The sequence below is a fragment of the Ixodes scapularis genome, unplaced genomic scaffold, assembly GCF_016920785.2.
Source record: "Ixodes scapularis isolate PalLabHiFi unplaced genomic scaffold, ASM1692078v2 PGA_scaffold2__306_contigs__length_199485367, whole genome shotgun sequence".
NCBI classification, from domain to species: domain Eukaryota; kingdom Metazoa; phylum Arthropoda; class Arachnida; order Ixodida; family Ixodidae; genus Ixodes; species Ixodes scapularis.
Genome location: NW_024609857.1, coordinates 48,902,240 through 48,922,050, shown reverse-complemented (window position 1 = coordinate 48,922,050; position 19,811 = coordinate 48,902,240). Strand labels below are relative to the sequence as shown.

At 46.6% G+C, this 19,811-nt stretch overlaps 1 protein-coding gene across 1 annotated transcript in view; it reads right to left on the bottom strand.

Annotated features, from left to right (window-relative positions):
- Positions 1-19,603, bottom strand: part of LOC120850543 (carnitine O-palmitoyltransferase 2, mitochondrial) — a 31,235-nt gene extending 11,632 nt beyond the window's left edge. Inside the window, exons 1-7 of the mRNA XM_040223064.2 lie at positions 19,137-19,603; positions 15,333-15,544; positions 13,439-13,498; positions 13,275-13,378; positions 9,057-9,190; positions 4,411-4,616; positions 1,933-2,209 (exon numbers count right to left, since the gene is read on the bottom strand). Of these exons, the coding sequence (XP_040078998.1) occupies positions 1,933-2,209; positions 4,411-4,616; positions 9,057-9,190; positions 13,275-13,378; positions 13,439-13,498; positions 15,333-15,544; positions 19,137-19,312 (1,169 nt within the window). The 5' untranslated portion in view covers positions 19,313-19,603. The remainder of the gene's footprint in view (positions 1-1,932; positions 2,210-4,410; positions 4,617-9,056; positions 9,191-13,274; positions 13,379-13,438; positions 13,499-15,332; positions 15,545-19,136) is intronic.
- Positions 19,604-19,811: the final 208 nt, after the last annotated feature.

The window sequence follows — 19,811 nt, the reverse complement described above, 5'->3', positions numbered from 1 at the left end:
TTTTGCACAGCACAGTCTGGATTTTGGGTCGCGCGCCGCGCACAAGGAGATAACAGAGAGAGAAGCGGAGAAGCCCTCGCCTAAGCAAAGCGCATATAATGAAGGCATCCTGCCCTCGCCTCCTCCTCGCACTTTGGAAAGAGAAGCAAGAAGCCCTCGAATTGAACAAACTTTTCTATCCTGGTGCAGCGCGGTCGCAAATGCATGGGCAGCATGGGCAAACAAAACAACTTGCGAAAGGCAGAAAAAAACACCACAAAAGCTAAAAAAAAAACACACAAAAAGGAGCAATTTTATTTTTTTTGCACATTGTAGTTTGGTTTTAGAGTTGCGCGCTGCACGCAAGGAGATAAGAAGTTACGTCGATTTCTCGGGATAAAAAGGTCCGTTCATTACGCAAGTAAATACGGATGCAAAAATTTTACTTCGCGTAATGAACGCCCCCCCCCCCCCCCCCCCCCTGCATCGATTTTTCGGAAAAAAAAGTGTGTTCATTCTGCGAGTAAATACGGTACATACTGTGCTCATTTATTTTTATGTTGGCTTCAAAATTACAATACTATTCCTCTAGAATATAGTCGGCACAAGCCAACAGTGGATTTTTAGTTCGGTCGAAGCGTATAGTGGTTTTTGGGTTAATATTTTCAAATCAAATATAAAATATAGTCTAGGCCTTTCATTACTGCACCATGCTTAAAAGAAAACCCAGCTAAACTCGTGAAGGTTGTTTCCAAACTTCCACTTGTCCATTCTAAGCTTAAGTTATTTTAAATTTAACTATAGATCTAATTGTGGCCTCAGAAAGTTCAGTGCTTACACTGAGATGGCAAGTAAAGAAAACATTTGACACAAAAATAAATCTAGAGATGCTCACCTATACCTAATCGAGAGGATTTATAAATATTCTTGCTCTATGCAGACATTTTTTCTTTGGTCATGTGTGATAAACACAGGTTGTCAGGGTGTCTTTGCCTAACATATACTTGTGCATATAATAGCCAGTTTAATTTTGAAACTTTTACCGCAGTGTAGATATTGACATTCACCAAGTTTCCATTTCTCTTTAAATACACCAGGCATGTGCTTGCACCACCCCACTTTAGAAAAACGTGCTTTCCTCCTAAGCATGCGGCTGAAATATTTGCACTTTTCGAAGTGTTGATCGCGGTGCTTTCATGCTGTTGAGTGCACTTCTTACTGAGCATTGGTACACTGCGGAGAAACAACACACGCGGAACCCTGCAGTGCACTGGTGCTCGATAAGAAGAGCGTGCCCAACAAGATTAATCGGCCGCGATCGACACTCGGAAAAGTATGAATTTTGCGGTTCACTTTGAAGCGAATGTCGAATAGCGTATCATTCGAAACTACTATTTAAAAGTTCTAGTAGTATTGACGCAACCAACGGCGTAGACTTTCCATTAACCCGGGGGGCGCAGGCTGAGTTCTCCCCGGGGGGGGTAGGGGGGGGGGGGGGGGCCTTCTCGCCAGAATTGGAGATTGAAGCTAACGAAAGCATGCTGGGATTCCATTTCCCATGTATTTTGTCACTAAAGGCAACGTGGGCATTATTTTGTTTACGTGCCGCTACTGGAAGCTCGTTCAATGGCACGTAAAAAGCGTCTCGGTAAGGATCATGGCCCAGGCCCGGGGGGGGCTCTGCCCCCCCCCCCCCCCCCCCTCTTCTTCAGATTTCACCAGGGGGTGCACGAGCCCTGATGCCCACCTCCCCGTAGTCTACGCCTATGCGCACAACCCTACATTCTAGCCCTTCCAAACAAACGACCAACTGCCAATACAATGCTCAGAAACGCGAGCAGGCACGTGCTGGTATGATGACGTTGCACCGAGCTTCAGCAAGCAACGCCTTGGTATGCGATGCCTGACTTTGCCCTCCAAAAATCAGTTGACCCCGGCCCCCATGCTGCACACCGGTTGTGAACTGGGCCGTGCAGGAAGTGGTGTGCAATCTTCTCCTCCTGGGATGTGCCAGGGAACGTCTCCTGGTCCAGCACCAGGGCAAAGAGGGCGCTGTCGAGGCGGCGCAGCGTCTGCCCGTTGCCAGCGCCCTCGAGCGCCTGCCGTGCCCGTGCCCAGTCGTCCCGGGGCCCCGCCGTGAGGGCGGGCACAGCCACCGCCGGAGGGGGCCTCGGATCTGCCAGGATGTGCTCCAGGCAGGCCCGGTAGTGTTCTGGGGCAAACAGATTGCCTGCACGGCCGGGAAACCCAAATTTACTGGCGTACTTCTGCTCCGACAGATCTCAAAAATGACGAATTACTTATAACGATACCACATATAACGTTATACCGCTTATAATGATCAGTATATAGAGTTTCTAAACTTGAAACGATTGGTTTCGAGTTCAGGTAGAATGATAATCGGTTATAACGATTGCATTTTCGGCTTTTCTCATTATTGTTATAAGTGCATTGCACTGTATCTCATATTTTACTCAGATTCTTTCCAGGATTGAGTACTAAGCTGCTATTTTACCTAGTATTTAGTAGCTTAAAGGTCAACCAACAGCCAGAAAAAAGGAAACGCTCCCTCAATTCCCTCTTTCCACCGGAGAAAGGAGGAAATTATCCTCCTTTCTGAGGGGATTAGCCCAGAGACCCGCTCCTGTGGGCACAAGGAGAGAGGGGAGGGCTAGAGGGAATGGAAGGAAGGAAACTGGAAGCCTGTTTTCTGCCCAGCAGAAGAGAATTGTGTAGGTTGGCCTTTACTCTTTATGCAATTTAATGGAGGATGCATTTAAATGCTGGGATCCCCAAAGAAAGTGCGACGCAATGCCATAAAAACCCTTATGAAATGTGCAAAGCATACTTCACAGGACAATCTTTACAAAAGAACACACAACTGAGAAGAAATAGTAATGAACTGAAAAGAAAGAAGAAAATTTCAAACATGCACTGACAGGAATCAAACTCATGACCCAATGATTACGAGCCCAACACTCTACCACTGTGCCAAAGTGGCATTGATAGTTTGTCGGCACTACTGCAGGGTGGAAAATAAAAATCAACGATTTAAACCGTTATTTATATCAGACAATTTTTATTAGGGCGACATAAATCAAACCTTTCCACAAAAATAATTTTGAAAATATTTTTTATTTACCGTTTGTCTATCAACTGATTATTTCTATGTACATTTGTTTCATATTTAAATTGAATGATCAATGAGCAAGAAGTATTTATTAGGGCTGAAAACGAGCAAAAAGGAGTGCTCTTCTGAGTTTTGAGCTTTTTGTCTACCTTCCACTTTGTCAGCTACTTAACAGCCTATTTTAACATAACCAGAATGCAAAAGAAAGAAATGAAAACTAGAAAAGGATGCCTTGTTACAATCAATGTAAGACCTCAAAAGAAGGATCAAGTGCAAAATTTTTTACCAGAAAAAAAAAAAAGTGCTTTTTGTTTTAGTATGGCAGGGATTACAACAATAAAAGTTCGCTAATTAAAACTGTACATTACATTTACAGTAATTCTTCCTTCCGCATTGTTATCAGTGATCGGACAAATCGATCAATCAATCTGCCATGTTAAAAAATAATCTGGTGATAGAGAATCACCATTTTCTAGCTAGTGATCAAATTTATCTGATTTAATTCAAATAAATCTGATTTCAGAAAAAATCAAATTTATTTTATTTACATTTTTTTTTTACCTTGGGTATCAAAGGGGCAGTGGCTAATCATTTCAACCAGAGCTCTGCGCTCCGACGTCCCCACTCAAAGGAGCAGAAAATAACTGCAAAGTCTGCCACAAGCCCTAAAGAACGCTGCAAAAACACATCCCGTGTATTCGTGACTCCAGCAAAACGGATGGCACCAAGCAGAGAAACACTGAACTGCCCAAAACACGTCCTTTCGCGATTTCTGTTTGTCTCTTGTGGCTCTCATGATTATATGCCGTCGGTGGTCGCAATAAAACAGTTGTCCCCCCGTGATTCTGACCTAACTGTAGTAATCAGCTTGTTCCCAGGGTGCTCTGCACGCAACTTATGCCACCACGTGAATCAGACATTCCGCGCTAACAAGATTCACCAGTACTGTGGAAGGGCAGTAGGCAACCCTTTCATCGCTTCTTTCTAAAATTCAAGCCTCTGAAAGCTCACTTATGTCAACACATTGTCGCAGGTTCAAAACGTGAAGGACAAAAACGGGGCAAACTATTTTGAGTCAAAAGTTTGCTTGCTGATGCCCCAGCGCTGTGTGTTGAGCTGGTACATGGCACCACATGGCCTGTATTAGGTCGCCATATTTGCCCGATAGTGGGGTCCCTATAGGTCGCTGGACTCACGAATACCGAGATAACCTTCGTATCTTGTACAAGTCAACCTTAGTATCTCGGCAAGCGTGAATCAAAGGCCCTTCCAGCTAGTGCGGGCAGTTCCCCTCCCCTCACCCTGCTCGTCGAGGGCCTGCACAGAGTAACAGTGGCCGTTGCGCATCACGAGCAGGTGCCTGGACTTCCCGTCGGCCACAAGCTTGTCCCGCCCGAGCTGCGGTACGCGGGTGCTGCCAAACAGGTTTCCGAACTGACTCATGTCCAGAGGGTAGGCCTTCCAGGCAAGGGCGCTGCCGTACCAGGCCACAGCCTCGGGGAGAAACCTGCGGGCAACAGCGGTGCTTGCTGTCTGGCTGCAGATCTGCAAAGCAACTTATCGAAATACTTGACCTATGGAGGTAGGAGGCTTCTGGAGGCAACACGAGGCTAGCAGAGCTGGAGCCAGAAGGGGGGAGGGACACGCCCTGAACGATGACCAAAAACAAAGAGATGCTACTGGACGAAAAGAAGAGCTGACTTGGTGCCAACAGCTGTTCTGGTCACCCTCAGGAGGGCCCCGAGGGTGACCAGAACAGCTATTGAGCCAGCTCTTCTTTTGTTGGCTTCATGTTGCCTCCAGAAGCTTCCTACCTCCCTGACTTGACCAATGGGCCTTCAACGCCCACCAAGAATGCTTCTTTTATTTGTATGTGTTGCTAGTATTTGCTGCAACGAAGCGACGGATTCAATGAAAAGAAACCTGAAGAAAGTCGTGCGAAGACTGGATGACCGGTGCAGAGAAATGCAATGACAGAGACTTAGGAAGTCACGTGGGTCGTTTTGCTCCCCGGAACTACCATGTGTTCGAGGGTTTTTCAACTCTCTCCATACTATGGGGAAGAGTGACAACTTTTGAGGGATCAACAAAACATTCTTTTTAAAGAACTACTCGGCACAAGGCTAACTATGATGCACTTATATGTAGCCAACAAGCCACTCCTTAGAAGAAAAAAAGGTTTATACTAATATCTACAAAAGGTTTGTCAAATGTGGATGAGGAACTCGGAAACTATGCAAAAACAAAAATGAAAGGTTCAAACATTTGCGGCTACGAACTATTGTAAACGACTTAATTTTAGCGAGAGCCAATTTTCACGAATTTCGCGAGTCGTCTGCCATTCGCGAAAAATAGGTCCCGCGAACAATTCTGGTAAAATATGAACACATTGGAATCTATATTGAGATCCCACCGCGTCGCAAAAATTAGGACCCGTGAATTATTCCAAAACTTCAGGTTTGACCTAAATCGCAAAATATTGAGCCCGCGAAAAATAAGTCATTTACAGTATATGTAATCATACTATTATTTTTAAAAATTTCTAAATATACAAAGTACCCCACACACACCACTATCACTTCTGCAAGCTAGAGAGCTCTAGCTAATACTGTCTTTCTTTGGTACGTCAAAAAGTGCTTCCATGGCGTCATGCCACTCAGAGACGCAGTTGCATGTGGAAGTGCATGTCCTCCAGAACATTTAAAAAAAATAAAAAATCACCTCGGTTTATTGTAGCACTACTCTAACTTGTCATCTGCTGGTGTTTTTATGGCACGAGGCACATAAAATGCATGTCCCGGCCAGGACAGCCTAGAAAACTAAAACGGCGCCCCCCAACAAGCACTGGTAGATATTCTGCACCTTGAAGACGAAACGTCGCTGTAGGAGCTCAAATCAAATGATCCAACATCATACACAGTCCTCAATGCTGCTGTCCTTCAAAAAAACAAGCAACCAAAGCAGTTAGGTTGTACAATTGAGGCTATCTTTGTAGCGGTCCCTATTGTCAGCAGGACACCAAGTTTGGCAAGTGCCCCCGTCGAGCAGAGATTGGTTTCTGATAACTCACTAAATTGAGAGAAAACATGAAACAAAATTGAAACCGACGCTGTACTCGTCTGGTCATCCACGAGGTGGTCCGACGTGTTCCTGCACGCCAAATTCGAATCTTTGGCGGTGCAAGGAATCCATTTATAGCCAGTGATCAATGGCAGATGGGCGTGGTATGCAAAAGAGTTACAAGGTGTTCAGCTGGTCAAAAAAATTTGATTTCTTTTTACTGTTTTCTTACCAAGATGTCCAGATGGCTCATTGATCTCAAATATCCTGAACTCAATGTCATATCTTGTGATTCAGGAAAAAAGGAGGATCGCTCTCAGAAGCTAGTTATCAACCAGCAATATATTTGTGTGACATAAAGACAGATTGTGAGCTGTGCATAGCTTTTCTTGGTAAATTACTGGTTTCAAAGCCTTGTACTAGGATCTGGATAGACGTCCCTTAACTTACCGTAATTAGTTAGACTCTCAGTAAATAAATACTTAGAATAAGTCATGATGAAATGTCCTTAACTATAAATTAGTCCCATTTTTAAGTGACATGCAATTTGGTTAGATTACAGCTAACTGATATTATCACATTCACGTTGAATCAGTCTCAACATTGGTGCCACATTTTGTCGCTGCCAAGTCGCAGCAATAAATCAAAACCAAACTCTCCCAATATGTTTTCTCTGTTGGAAACAAAAATGTTGTTGGTCGGTAATCAGAGTACAGCTCAATGTCATGAGATTTTCCTAGAGTAACTAGACCTTTCTGGAAAGTCAGGGACATGTAGTGGCAGCCTCAAAAGATCCAATATTGTTGCTTTAATGGCGGCAGTAGAACAAGATCACCTAAACCAAGCACCCTCAACTTCATGAATTTAAGTCAACATACAATGACCAAAGTTGTTAAAATACTCCTCGACTTTGGCTTTATGTTTTCGTATATGTTCCCTTTTCCTGGTATACACTCCGTGCGGGAACTATAGGGGGCGCTTTGATAAACGCGCGCAGCGCCGCTAGCGGAGGAGCTGGCGTTCGACTGTGAGGCGCGTCCAGCAGCCTGCGGCGCCTTTTCGCATGCCAAGCTGTGGCGGCGGAAGCGCGCACGGACGAAACTTTTGCTTTTTGAGCCGATAAGTTGAGGGTGACGTTGCACGAGTGCTGGGGCAGAAGGGCATTTAGCTGTACTCCACTTCTTATATATTGAGTTTGAGTCGTAATTAGGGGTAATTTCTCTAGTTGCGGCCGAAAAAGGAGTTGGAGTAATTTTCCGAAAAGCAAGACGGCCGCCACCTTAATTGCTCTGAGTGGGAAATTTATTTCGCTCGTCGCTGTAAATTTAGGACTGCTGGAACGATGATATTTAGAGGCGAGTGAGAGGTTCACGAAGTTTGTGCACGAAGTGTGCCAAGTTTCATTAAGACAGCTGGTGTGAAAGTTATGTTTCTAACGAATAAAGAAATAAAGCTGTACGGGGGTACCCAATATTGGACCCAAAATGTTGTGTTATAGCGGGCTGTGCAAAGTGCAGATTTGGGCACACAGGTGCTTGGACTTGACAGTAACATGACACAGCACTTATTATACAAAAAAAAAAAGGTGGCATAAGGAAACCAGGTGAAAATTTGGTTTGGGAGGCGTAACTCAATGGGAACCGGGTTTGATCATGAAAAGGCTGTCAAGAGAATACCACTGGTCGGGGGAGGTGGAGACTTTAAAGGTACGAAGGGACTAGTGGACTGTACTTCCAATTGAAACAACTTTACGAAAGGTGGTTCCAAAGCCGAGAAAATAAAGTTGTCGGCCAACACACGGTTTGGCCGCCAAGGGCTTTTGCGGTCAGCTGTTGTGTAATAACCTGTTGTGCGAGGTGCTGATTTTCGGCGCACAGGTACTTTGACATGACCGTCACTTGGCACAACACTTATTATAACAAAAAGAGTTGGCATAGCGAAACCAGGTGGAAATTTAGTTTGGGCGGCGAAACTAAATGGGAACTGGCTTTGACCGTCAAAGGCTGTCAGATAATACCACTCATCGTGGGAGGTGCACACTTTACAGGTAGGAAGGGACCAGTGGAGAAAAAAGAAGCCGAGAAAAAAAATTTTGTCTACAGAACTCGGGGTGTCAGCGTTTCCACATCCAAAAGGAGGCTGGTCAAGAAAGAAAGCACACCACATAAACTTCCATACTCAAACGTCCATTCTCCAGTGATTCCGAGTTTCATTGTTGTTTTCTTTAGATTTATATTTGTCACTTTTTTTACCTTTCGAATCTTTCTTCATGAAGTACAGATTGCGTGCCATACATGTAGGCGTTACTGGTACGAAAACAAACGCAGAGCGCAAAGCGGCAGTGTAGAATATGTCAGCCGTGCCGACACAGTGGCAGACATGATCGGGAGACCAAATTTCTCACGTCGTACGGCACGGCTCCATCGTTGTCGCTGTCCTACAAAACATCGGCGAGGTGAAAAACTGTGAAACTTTGTCTCCACGAGATACGACGCAAAACTATTGAAGCACTTAATGACGTAGCACAGGCAGCACTTCATGCTGTAAACCCAGCGCAACCGCACCACTCCGACTTCAATGCGTACCAACGTACGCGGCGTGGTTTCGGTTTTGTTTTCTCGGGGGTTCTCGCTGCCTACCTTCAGTACCGGCTGCGCGGCGGCGCGCCAGTCGCGTCGCACGGAGTGTATAGGGAAGCTGTTTAACACCACCATTAGAGCCACCATCAGGTTTGGCTACAAAGAGGGTGAATTGGTTGACTTTTGAAAAAAGACCTATAAAAATGTGGCTGCATTTCAGCTCAAATGACCGTAACTTAAATACTTTTTCAAGGGAAACTTTTACCGCTCTGTTTGGTAATTTCAGTTCCAGAGGTCGCATCTGTCACCTCATAGTTCGTCGGTAAAAGGCAGTGTCGCTCTTGTCGGGGTTGAGGTGGAAGACCACGGGTTCCAGCTGGTTAGACCGAAGCGAGCGCAGGAAACGTAGCGACGACACCACCATGTTGCTTGCTCGCACCACCTGGGCATTCGAACCAGTCGCTTGCATCAGAGAACTCGCTTCAATTCGTCACAGGCAAACAACTTTAAAATTAATAAAAACATCGGGAAGAGAAAGGGCACACAAAGAGCACCGATAAATGACTACTTGCAGTGGTGTTGTGCACTCCCTTGCCATTGACTATAAGTAGGGTTCCGTGTTTTCTGCGTTAATTTTTTTGAGGGGGTGTTTATTTATTTATTTTCTTTTTATAAAGATTTGGCGTTTTCTGAATAAATTTACACAAAAAACACTGACTCTGCAGGAAAAAATGAAAGACATTTACAACTCTTTGTAATGTCAAATTAGAGCACAGCTCTTGAGGAGGAGGAGGGGAGGGTACAGAAAGGAGGGTACGCCCTGCTTCCCCTCCCTCCCTCGAAACGTCACTCGTGAAGGCCCCGTGAAGGTCGTGGCCTTCATTCTGACCTTCGTGAGTGACCTTCGTGATGCCACTCGTGACCCTAGTGAGCCTCGTAACACCACATGTGACGTCATGTGTGATGTTATTATGGGAAGCGTCCCATAATGCAACGAGCGGTTACCCCGACGCCACTCAAGCCGGAAACGGGCACCCGAAAGCTGTGCTCTAAAACTGAAAACTCTCAAAAAACACCCGCAATCTGAAAAAAAGAAAGAAAAGAAAAAAATTGAAAACACGGAATTTAATTATAAGTAGAGTTCTGCATTTTCGATTTTTATTTTTTCGAAATTCAACATACTTTTTTCGGTGTTTATTTAAAAATTTAATTTTTTTTTTTTCATCTATATTTATTCCCAAAAAAGTTTACCGTTTTTTTCCGTGAATATGAAAGAAACACCGTCGGACACCGGATCAGATGATCCTTGTAGCTGTGATATCATATTTGTGATCACTCAAAGAATAAAGACCCATATACACCAACTCATGTTTACAAACAAGCCGGAGTGCCCCTAGCGTACGCCACCGGCGCCGCGCTTGCGCGATGGGAGTGTGGGCAAGAAGCTCGCCGTCGCCCATAAACAAACCATCGGAATGCGATGTTGTCGGCGTCGGTGTGAGTTCCCCTGCCCTTTTCCGCGTTGGAATTGTTGATTCTACGTCTTCCTGGCGACATCTGACTACTTGAGCGCCATCAGCGAAATTACCGAGGCTCGTTACACCGCAAAACTTCGCGTGAATAATGTGACATGTGGCGATTCATTCCGCGCGGACGCCGCAGTATGTACGCTAAAGCCTGATTCGCATGATGCGATTTCGCTCGCAATTTTCAGTCGCGACGCCGCTCGGGCAGCAAAAGCGTGAACCGTAGCTAAGATAGTCGACGTCGATACTGAAAATTGCAAGCAGAATCGGACCAAATGAATTAGGAATAACAAGTCGGTGATGGTCACTGGCAACAATGATCAACATCTTTTTATATCTACTGCTTACATCGAACTTGCTCACCAACCTTCGAATTTAAGTCTTTTGAGGCCTGCACTTACTTCTTATCGCAAGTACCAGGCCAAGATTTGGTCTACAGGCCGGCGTCGTCTAAGAGAGCAGACGACAAGCAGAAACGTTTGAAAGAGCAGACGACAGTTCGAACGATCAGGCGGCCATTTGAACTTAAAGACGCACTGAACATAGTCCGCAGGTGGTCCGCACAACTTGACGGTTTTCAGGCGTTCATGTTGGAACAAAACAAATAAATCTGATGACCACAAGTATCCGTGAATTCAACCCAAAGTGCTTCCCACCCAAGCAATCATTGTCCGACGGCGTCTGCTTTCCCTTTTGACGGCACATATCCAGATCCTCGGACGAACCGAGCTCGTGAAAACTGACCTTCAAACTTTTCTCGATACTTTTGGTACGGCCCCAGTCGCAGCGTTTTGACGAGAAGGCAAGTTTTTGTCTGGTTCCTTTCAAAACGACGCAGGAATACACGTCTGGCATGGGGACTTCTGCGCACAGCCACAGACCGGAAGTGCGACCGACGCGCCACCACCGCGCCGTGACGTCACAGAGTTGAGTTTGTGTATACAGAGTGTTACAAAAAAAATTTACACGGTTTTTATTACCGCAAAAATAAACTAGGCATCGCCGAAAGCTCATTCTCCACCCAAAGGTAGCGCTAGAGGTCACAACCAGATGCCAAAGTTTCAGCCCGATCCGATACCTTATTCAAAAGTTATAAGTGATTTTCTGAAAATTTCAATGGGAAAATAACGGCCGATGGAGTTTTCAAATACATGGGGCTTTATGGCACCAGAAACCGAAAACGGGCAAAAATGGACTCCATTTTCCCATTGAAATTTTGAGAAAATGACTTATAACTTTTAAATAAGTTCTCGGATCAGGCTGAAACTTTGGCATCTGGTTCTGACCTCTAGCGCTACCTTCGGGCGGAGAATGAGCGTTCGGTGATGCCTTGTTTATTTTTGCAATAAAAAAAAAGAATGTGTAAATTTTTTCTTGTGACACCCTGTACATATGTGGTCTTCGCTACAACTTCCGTCAGGACACACTTCAAAATTGCGGAATTCGCGGGCATAATCTTTAGCACACTTTTTTTTCCTTCCCATTCTGACGACGTGACCGTCTGAGGGGATGACCGTACAAGGACCAGCGGAATGGGCAAAAAGAAAATCTATTGTATTTATGTTTTTAACCACAAGGAAGATTGAGAAAGGGTGTTAAGAAATGTACTAACGGCTTTCCTCAATGTCATGAAGCAAAAACCTTCCTTATACTAGCCCACATCTGTTTTTTTTTTAGGGCCGGGATTTTTATTTTTGACTTGACACTCTAAGCTCTATCACAAAGGACACAGATGTCCCTTGAAGGCCAATTCAAGACCTCCATTGTTGCATGTTGAACCTTGGAAGAGGGCAACCTTGCAAAACCCTCTCTCTCTGTCCCCCCCCCCCCCCTCCCCCACCCACTTCGACGCGGCCTTAAAAAAGTGACCTTTTTCGGTTACAACCGAATTTTAGAAAACGGATTAGACATACTTTTATCGGTGACCTTTTTCGGTTTAAATTTAAAACGCCGAACCTACAAACTGACCTTTTTCGGTTAAAGGGACCATGAAATTACCTTTTTCCTTCTGCCAGATAACTTTTAAGGCCCGTTCACACTCTCGCGACCGAGTACGACTGAGAGAAACGAGATCTCTTAAAACTTCTTAAATGTTTTTAGAATGAGGGAACACACTGGCATTGTGGCGCCATCTATGCGGTGACCCTGGAACTGCATTTCACAAGAGCGAAGCTTTTGCGGAATTTCCGAGGTCAAATGTGCGTAATACCCATAGAAAGGCTTGTTTATAACATTGACAAAAGTTTTTCGAGCCAAGAAAGAAAGGATAATGCGCGAGAAATAAAAAAAGATATGCCGGACCGCCGAGTTTCCACTGCTTCCCAATAGGTGACGCCAGTGTGTTCTCTGGTTTAAGAAGTTTTAAGGAACCCAGGTTTAAGAGGTCGCAAGAGTGTGAACGGGTCTTTACATTAAACCTTCAACGTTCACTGAATGCCGAACAGGCATCCGTTTTCGTCTCGGTTTATTAACTTCTACACAAAAAAGGAATGAAATGTCGACTTTCTTTCTCTCCAACTGACCGCAAAACAAGCTGCGGCATGCCTGTTGGGAAGTGCGGCCAATCCAATCCAGCCACCGCGGCCTCCGTCGCTTTGCTTGCGCGGCCTGTTCGGACACTCTGCAATCGCGTCCCCGCCCCGGCGTGCCCCGGCGTGTGAGTTCTTCCTTCCCCTCTTCTCTTGCGGTGGAAAAAGAGCTGGCGCGATGATGTCAGGTTTAAGGCATGTATAGTTCTAGGTGATACAGGCATCTTCACTACCTGCCTAGGTTCCTAGACAGGCATTACAAAAGAGGCTTTGGCAACATCCACAAGGGGCCCCTTGATAATCGTATAATTCATTTTAAAATTCCTTTTCGTGTCTTTCTCAACAAGAGATTGGAGTGTCTGATGTAATACTGATCCCTTGAACACGTATAAACCTAGAAATAAGTGCCGAAATTTCTTTGTTGTATCCCTTTAAAAGATTAAAAGGCCCAGCCGACCGCTGGAAGACTCACCTGCTGGTTGTATTCTGGCCGCGGGTCATCCTTGAGCGCCAGGAATGGGTTGAAGTTGAGGGGTAGGGGCTTGCGAGAACTCAGGTACATGTCAAACCAGGGACCTGTCCAAACACCGAGCGTCTCACGCCCGCACCTTGGCGAAAAAAGGCAGCACTGCTCACCAGAGATGTAGCTGGTGTGCTTGTTTGCCTTGTCCCTTGCCCTGAGGAGCTTGTCCAGCTCTATAGGGAAAAAAGAAATACGACATTAAAGGGCCCTTTGACGAGGCATGCACACCTAGCCTTTGGCCAGTAAACACGACCTACAGAAGCCTCTCTATCGTGGATAAATATTGAAAGCTCAAAATCTGTTCTTTTTATATCCGAAACTTTATAGCCAACAACTGGCTGCTTATGTTTGCCCCTTATTCTTGCTCAGAGTGAGTTGTGGTTATAATACAGAACTATGAATACTTGAGGGGTAACCAAAGGCTCATCTTCATTAATAAAAAAAATGAAAGCTGTGTACAACTCCCTGTAACGCCGAATTAGAGCGTAGCTCTTGAGGAGGAGAAGGGAAGGGTACGGAGGGGAGGGTATAACCCTATTCCCTCCTCCCCTGCATGGCCAAAGGTCATGCGAGTGGAGGGGGTCACAACCTCAGGGGGAAGGGGGGTCACGTGACCATGCAGGAGTCACGTGACCCTTGTGCAGTGCATTATGGGACATTTCTCATAATGCACCACGCGGGGGTCATGTGACCATCCCGAGGTCACGTGACCCTAGTTATACGGCCCTCGCGCAGTGCATTATGGGACATTTCCCATAATGCAGCGTGTGGGGGCCATGTAACCGTCCCGAGGTCACGTGGCCCTCGCGCGGTGCATTATGGGACATTTCCCATAATGCACCGCACGGGGGTCACGTGATTCGCCCGAGGTCACGTGACCCTTGCGCGGTGAATTATAGGACATTTCCCATAATGCACCGTGTGGGGGTCACGTGACCCTCCCGAGGTCACGTGGCCCTCGCGCGGTCCATTATGGGACATTTCCCATAACACACCATGCGGTTACGCTGCTCAAGCCGGAAAGGGGCGCCTAAGAGCTACGCTCTAAAAAATCAATAAAATTGGTAAAACATGGGTTTTATTACAGTGAATCGCTGAAAGCTATATTTAAAAAATCATATGAAAGTAGTGTTCCAGAACTCACTCAATCTTGCTCCAGAGTGAAAGGTATTGACGTTATAAAAGAACTACACCGGCCCAGCATTGCTCTGCCCAGGTAATTGTGTGATGTGACCTACTGGATGAACTTGGATCCACTTGAGTAAGATTGGGTAAGATCTGAAACGCAGCCCAGGTTACAGCCACATGTTACCGAAATTTCACCGTAACTCCGAAAGCATATAGCTAGTCAAGTTTTAACTAATCCCAATAACCTAAATACTTGTAATCGGTTCTGCGTATTTGTCAGCACAATATAGACAATTGCAAGCGTAAAGCCTTGACCAGTGCCCCATGCATGGAAGCATGTGCAGTGGGCGCATAGCTTTGACAAGCTTGCAATTGAACAGGCGTGCCCGCACGAGCAGAAGCACGGCGGCGGCCTGTTGCCTTGATTACAATCGTCTACATGCGCACGATTAAAGTACTTTCACTTAAATTTTAAAATATTTTTAATCAAGCTTCTATTTGTCGTGACGATTTTAAGAGGTATCTGTAATCAAACCGAGTCGAGGATTATAACAGCAAATGCAGCCATGTAATGCAGCCAGGCTACCGAAAAGTTCCACTGTAACTAATGAAGCCTCTAGTTATCAGAGTGGCTGCTATAGTCGCTGGCAAGACAAGAGCGGCATGGAAGAGTTTTAGTTGCCCTGCCTCCGGCGTGAGCTGCACACCTTCGATAACGGTTCAGTGTCTCGCGAGCTGCGAGCATGCACCGTTGCTTTTGCATGCAGCAAAGTTAACGAGAGCGTGTTGGAGGTGTCCAAAGGAGACCCTGCTGCTCTCACTCAGTCAGTGACTATAACTACGTCAACTTAAATGTTTCTATTGCCTGCTCCAGCTCACCCGGGCCGTCCTTGTCCTTGAACTCTTGCACTAGCCGTCGGGAGGACTGCAGCTCACCCACGCTCACCAGGGGCTCCAGCGCGCTCAGATACCGTTCGCACGTCTTCTCCAGGTTTGGGATGGGCAGGCGAGGTAGGCTCTTCTGGAAGTGCATTGTCGGGACTACGCTCTGCTGCAGGAACTGATACTGCGGGGAGTTGACGTCCGGTCCCCTGCAGGAATCGTGGGTTCAATCAATCGAATCCAGGGGTTTCACGTGCCGAGCCGACGGAGGGCTTTTGGCATGCCCTGGCGGAGGACTGAGGAGTAATTTAGATCACACGGGGCTCTTTTGTTGTGTGACTGAAATCTCGGTTGCACGGTGCCTTCTTTGCAACGAGCCTTTGTCAGATTGCTGGCACTTTATACGGGATTCAAACCCAACATGTGGAAATCCATAGGCCTATGCTTTGCGTTGAAACTGCCGAGGCGGCTAGGAATCGTAAATTTGCAATAAATTCGTGGCTTCGGCAAGTGATGCCTGGTTCGCATGGTAACCTGTCGGTTGGGGGACCGTGAAATAATTTTTCTTCTCCATTTCTTACTAGTACTCGAAATGAACACCTTACATTCATCAAGTACAATGGGCACCACTTTCTGTTTGCAAACGCTGATTTTTGCAACAAGCATGTTCATAGGTTTGGATTCCTTTACCTTCTCCACTACCACTACCAATATCTTTTTTTTACTGGACAGTTTTGCTAATTGTAGGAAAAAGGTATTACTGCTAGGCACTGGATGATCTGCTTTTTCTGGCTAGTAGTAGGCATACCTCGGCAAACCTCACTCATGAGGGCCCTCACTCACCCTCACTCACCCTCATCTTCACAGGTAAGGTGAGGGTGAGTGAGTTTCTGAACCAGGAAAATTCATGAGTGTGAGGGTGAGTGAGGGCCGTGAGGGCCGTGAGGGCGGTGAGGACGGTGAGGACTGTGAGGGCGGTGAGGGCGGTGAGGGCGGTGAGGGCGGTGAGGGCGGTGAGGGTCGTGAGGGCCATGAGGGCCATGAGGGCCATGAGGGCGGTGAGGGCGGTAAGAGGTATGAGGGCCATGAGTGCGTGAGGGGCGTAAGGGCGGTGAGTGGCGTGAGGGCCATGAGTGCGTAAGTGGTGTGAGGGCGGTGAGTGCGTGAGGGGTGTGAAAGCCATGAGTGCGTGAGGGCAGTGAGGGCGGTGAGTGCATGAGGTGGTGTGAGGGCCGTGAGGGCGGTGAGTGCGTGAGGCCCTTTTCAGATCGAGCATCTTTCTCAGCAATTTTGGTGTTAATGGCGGGTTGTTCTCAAGCTTTCTTTAGATCGACACGAATTGCTGAGATCGGTCCAGCTCGAAATAATCAAGCAACTCGGAGCAATTCCAATACGTTTGAAGCGGCTGCATCTAATCAGGGACGCAAAATTTTTACGTGATACCTCGTGCTGGTGATGATAACACCGAAAGACTTGGTTCTCGTTTGAAATCAATCGTTTTTTTGGAAATAAACTGTTTCAGAAAGGTGCATTAGTATTCTTAACGAGATTTAAATGCATAAAAACACGTTTATAACGCGTAATTGTGTCTAAATAGTGCAAGAAAAATAAAATTTTATGATGACGATGGCAAATTGCAGCAATTGGTTGCTGCGTGTGATCGTGGGCGGCGCGTGTTGCTGGTGTTGCGACGTAAAGTTTCTGGGCGAAATTGCCCCATCTGAAGCTGGCCTGAGTGGCGTGAGGGCCATGAGTGCGTGAGTGGCGTGAGGGCGGTGAGTGGCGTGAGGGCGGTGAGTGGCGTGAGGGCGGTGAGTGGCGTGAGGGCCGTGAGGGCGGTGAGGGCGGTGAGTGGCGTGAGGGCCGTGAGTGCCGTGAGGGCCGTGAGGGCGGTGAGGGCTATGAGTGCATTAGGGCCGTGAGGGCGGTGAGGGCTATGAGTGCATTAGGGCCGTGAGGGCGGTGAGGGCGGTGAGTGGCGTGAGGGTGGTGAGTGGCGTGAGGGCCATGAGTGAGTGAGGGGCGTGAGGGCGGTGAGGGGCGTGAGGTTCAGTGAGGGTGAGTGAAGGGCTGAAGGTGAGTGTGACTGTGAGGGTGAGGGAGAGTGAGGGACTGAAGGTGAGTGCAGCTGTGAGGGTGAGGGTGAGTGTGGCTGTGAGGGTGAGGGTGAGTGAGGGCGACCTAAAATGCCGACCTCTGGTAGTAGGTAAAAGACAAAGATGCGAGTCTCAAAAGCAGCAAAACAAGAAGAAAAAAACAACACTGCAGCCAATAAAGAGCTAGGAAACAGGGTCTCATTTTGACAAGATTATTGCTCGCAGGAGAGAAGGATTATCCCGTTCTCAACTGTCAGCTTTCGCTTTACAATCTCTTTCAATAAATCATGTGTGCAAAATCTTCGATTGGAGCAATTAGGGAACCCCCAGAGTGAATCATGTGAGAAATGTGTTACCTTTCAGATGTGAGGCTCGCTTTTACATGCTCAATAACTGCCAATACATCAGATACGTCAGACATTGGTGCCAGCTGACTCGCAGGACTTCGTTGACGCAGATTTTTTTCAGAGGACACAATGTGCTTTGTTCCTCTTTGGGTCAGGCTACGTTCTGATCATCACTTTCTGTTCCCCTTGAGGAATCACATTCATGCGTTTCTCCACTTGTGCAAGGAGCTCCCGACACCTTATCTAGCTGCTGCTGACCACATTGTGACTTCACTATGATGGACTACCGTAATATCAAGAGATAGCCCGCCAAAAATCGACAGCAAGAGTGAAAATAAGGAGTGGGCTAAGTTTCGGTGTACAATCGAGAAAAGTTGAAAAAATGCTATTTTTCAATCTTGTGTCTCTGTTCATGCGACAAGGGGCAATAAATCAAACGATTGTAGTTCCCACTGAGCAATGTTTGCTTATATTGTCATAGCTAACTAGCTGCATTCGTGCCGAGGCCATCATTGATACGAACACTACAATTACTAGAAGTTTTCGGTGTTTAGGAATAAATAGCAAATTAGGTCAAAAATAGGGGCGTCTTATCTTTTAGGGGAAGGGGGGGGGAGGGGGGGATCTCAGGATATTACGGCATGTGGTAACTTATGCTTGCACCAAAGTTACTGATTGCCCCGTGGAAGGCAGTACTGACCACGCATAGGTGCCCGTAAAGCCAGCTAGGTGGTGATTGGCCGGTGACATGGTAGTGAAGCTTATATAGGGCCAGTGGTGGATTCAGAGGGGGAGGGGAAGTCCGGATGTCCTGAACCCTCCTCTTGAATTTTGCATGTCTAAAATTTTAGGGCAGTGAAAAGGGGGGAGGGAAGGTGTTTTCTTAAACACCTGGCATGCTGCCCCACCCCTTCCGAAAACAACTGTATCCACCTCTGCATAGGACTCGTACAAACTCAGTACAAACAACCCTCAAACATTCATCATGTGACAGCAAAATCGTTTGCCACTTGAAGACAAACGACGGGTTGGAACCAAGACCATGTAATGTTCATAACAAAAATGATATGAAAATATGGTCAGACACAGTATAGAAGACTTGTGTGACATGGTAGGTAAACATTGATTCCATGTATCTTTCCCCAAACAACCTTTCTTTTTAAACAGTACTTTTCTTTTTTAATTTGTGTATAGCTTTAGGTATTTCAAAATAAAAATTTTAGGTTCTAATATTCTTTGGATCCAGCTTACTTTAGAATAGCGTGTGCCTGTTATGGGTTGGCAGGTTATGTAAGCTGTTCCGTACTGTCAGCTGCGTACAACGACAATGTAAAAGAAAGGAAACGAAAAGAACTTGCGTCGAAGACACCGCCCCCGCCGTTGACTTTTGCCTGAAGAGCACCTGTTGCGCTGTCCTTCCTTGCGCCAGGGCACGACAGCCCGCATTTTTCGGCTGACATCGACAGCAGGTGTACCTGCCCGGGTGCCGAATCAGAGGTGCTCGAAATGTTCCAGACATTCGAAACGGCAACATGCCGGTAATAACCAGTAACGTAACGTTGGCCGGTAACAAGCAGGGGCGATGAGCTCTTTGTGTAATTCCGCAGTTACGTTCGCACGCCTCAGATCGCGGAAAAGATTGGGATTTTCTAGAGACGGCTGACGTTCGACGATGCTGTACGGGCAGTGTTTTCTTTAGCTGGAATACGAAACAAGCCACAACAACGCACACCACGGACACCAGCGACCGTGCCCGCGACTAGAGCACTATATAGCTCCTATAGTGCTCTACCCGCGACTAGAGCACTATATAGCTCCTTCGGAGCAGAGTAGCGCAGAGCCGTGTATTGGGAGAGTCTGGCCAATAGGCGGAGCAAAGGCCGCCGCCAGCGCCGATTATTCCCCCCGCGCTTAGAGCGTAAACTAGATTTGTGACACAGCGTCGACCTGGTCGACCTATCAGGAGACCGCGACGTCACTATATTGCAAACGACATTCAAAGCGTGAAATAGAGGCGTTCAATCTCGGCCTCT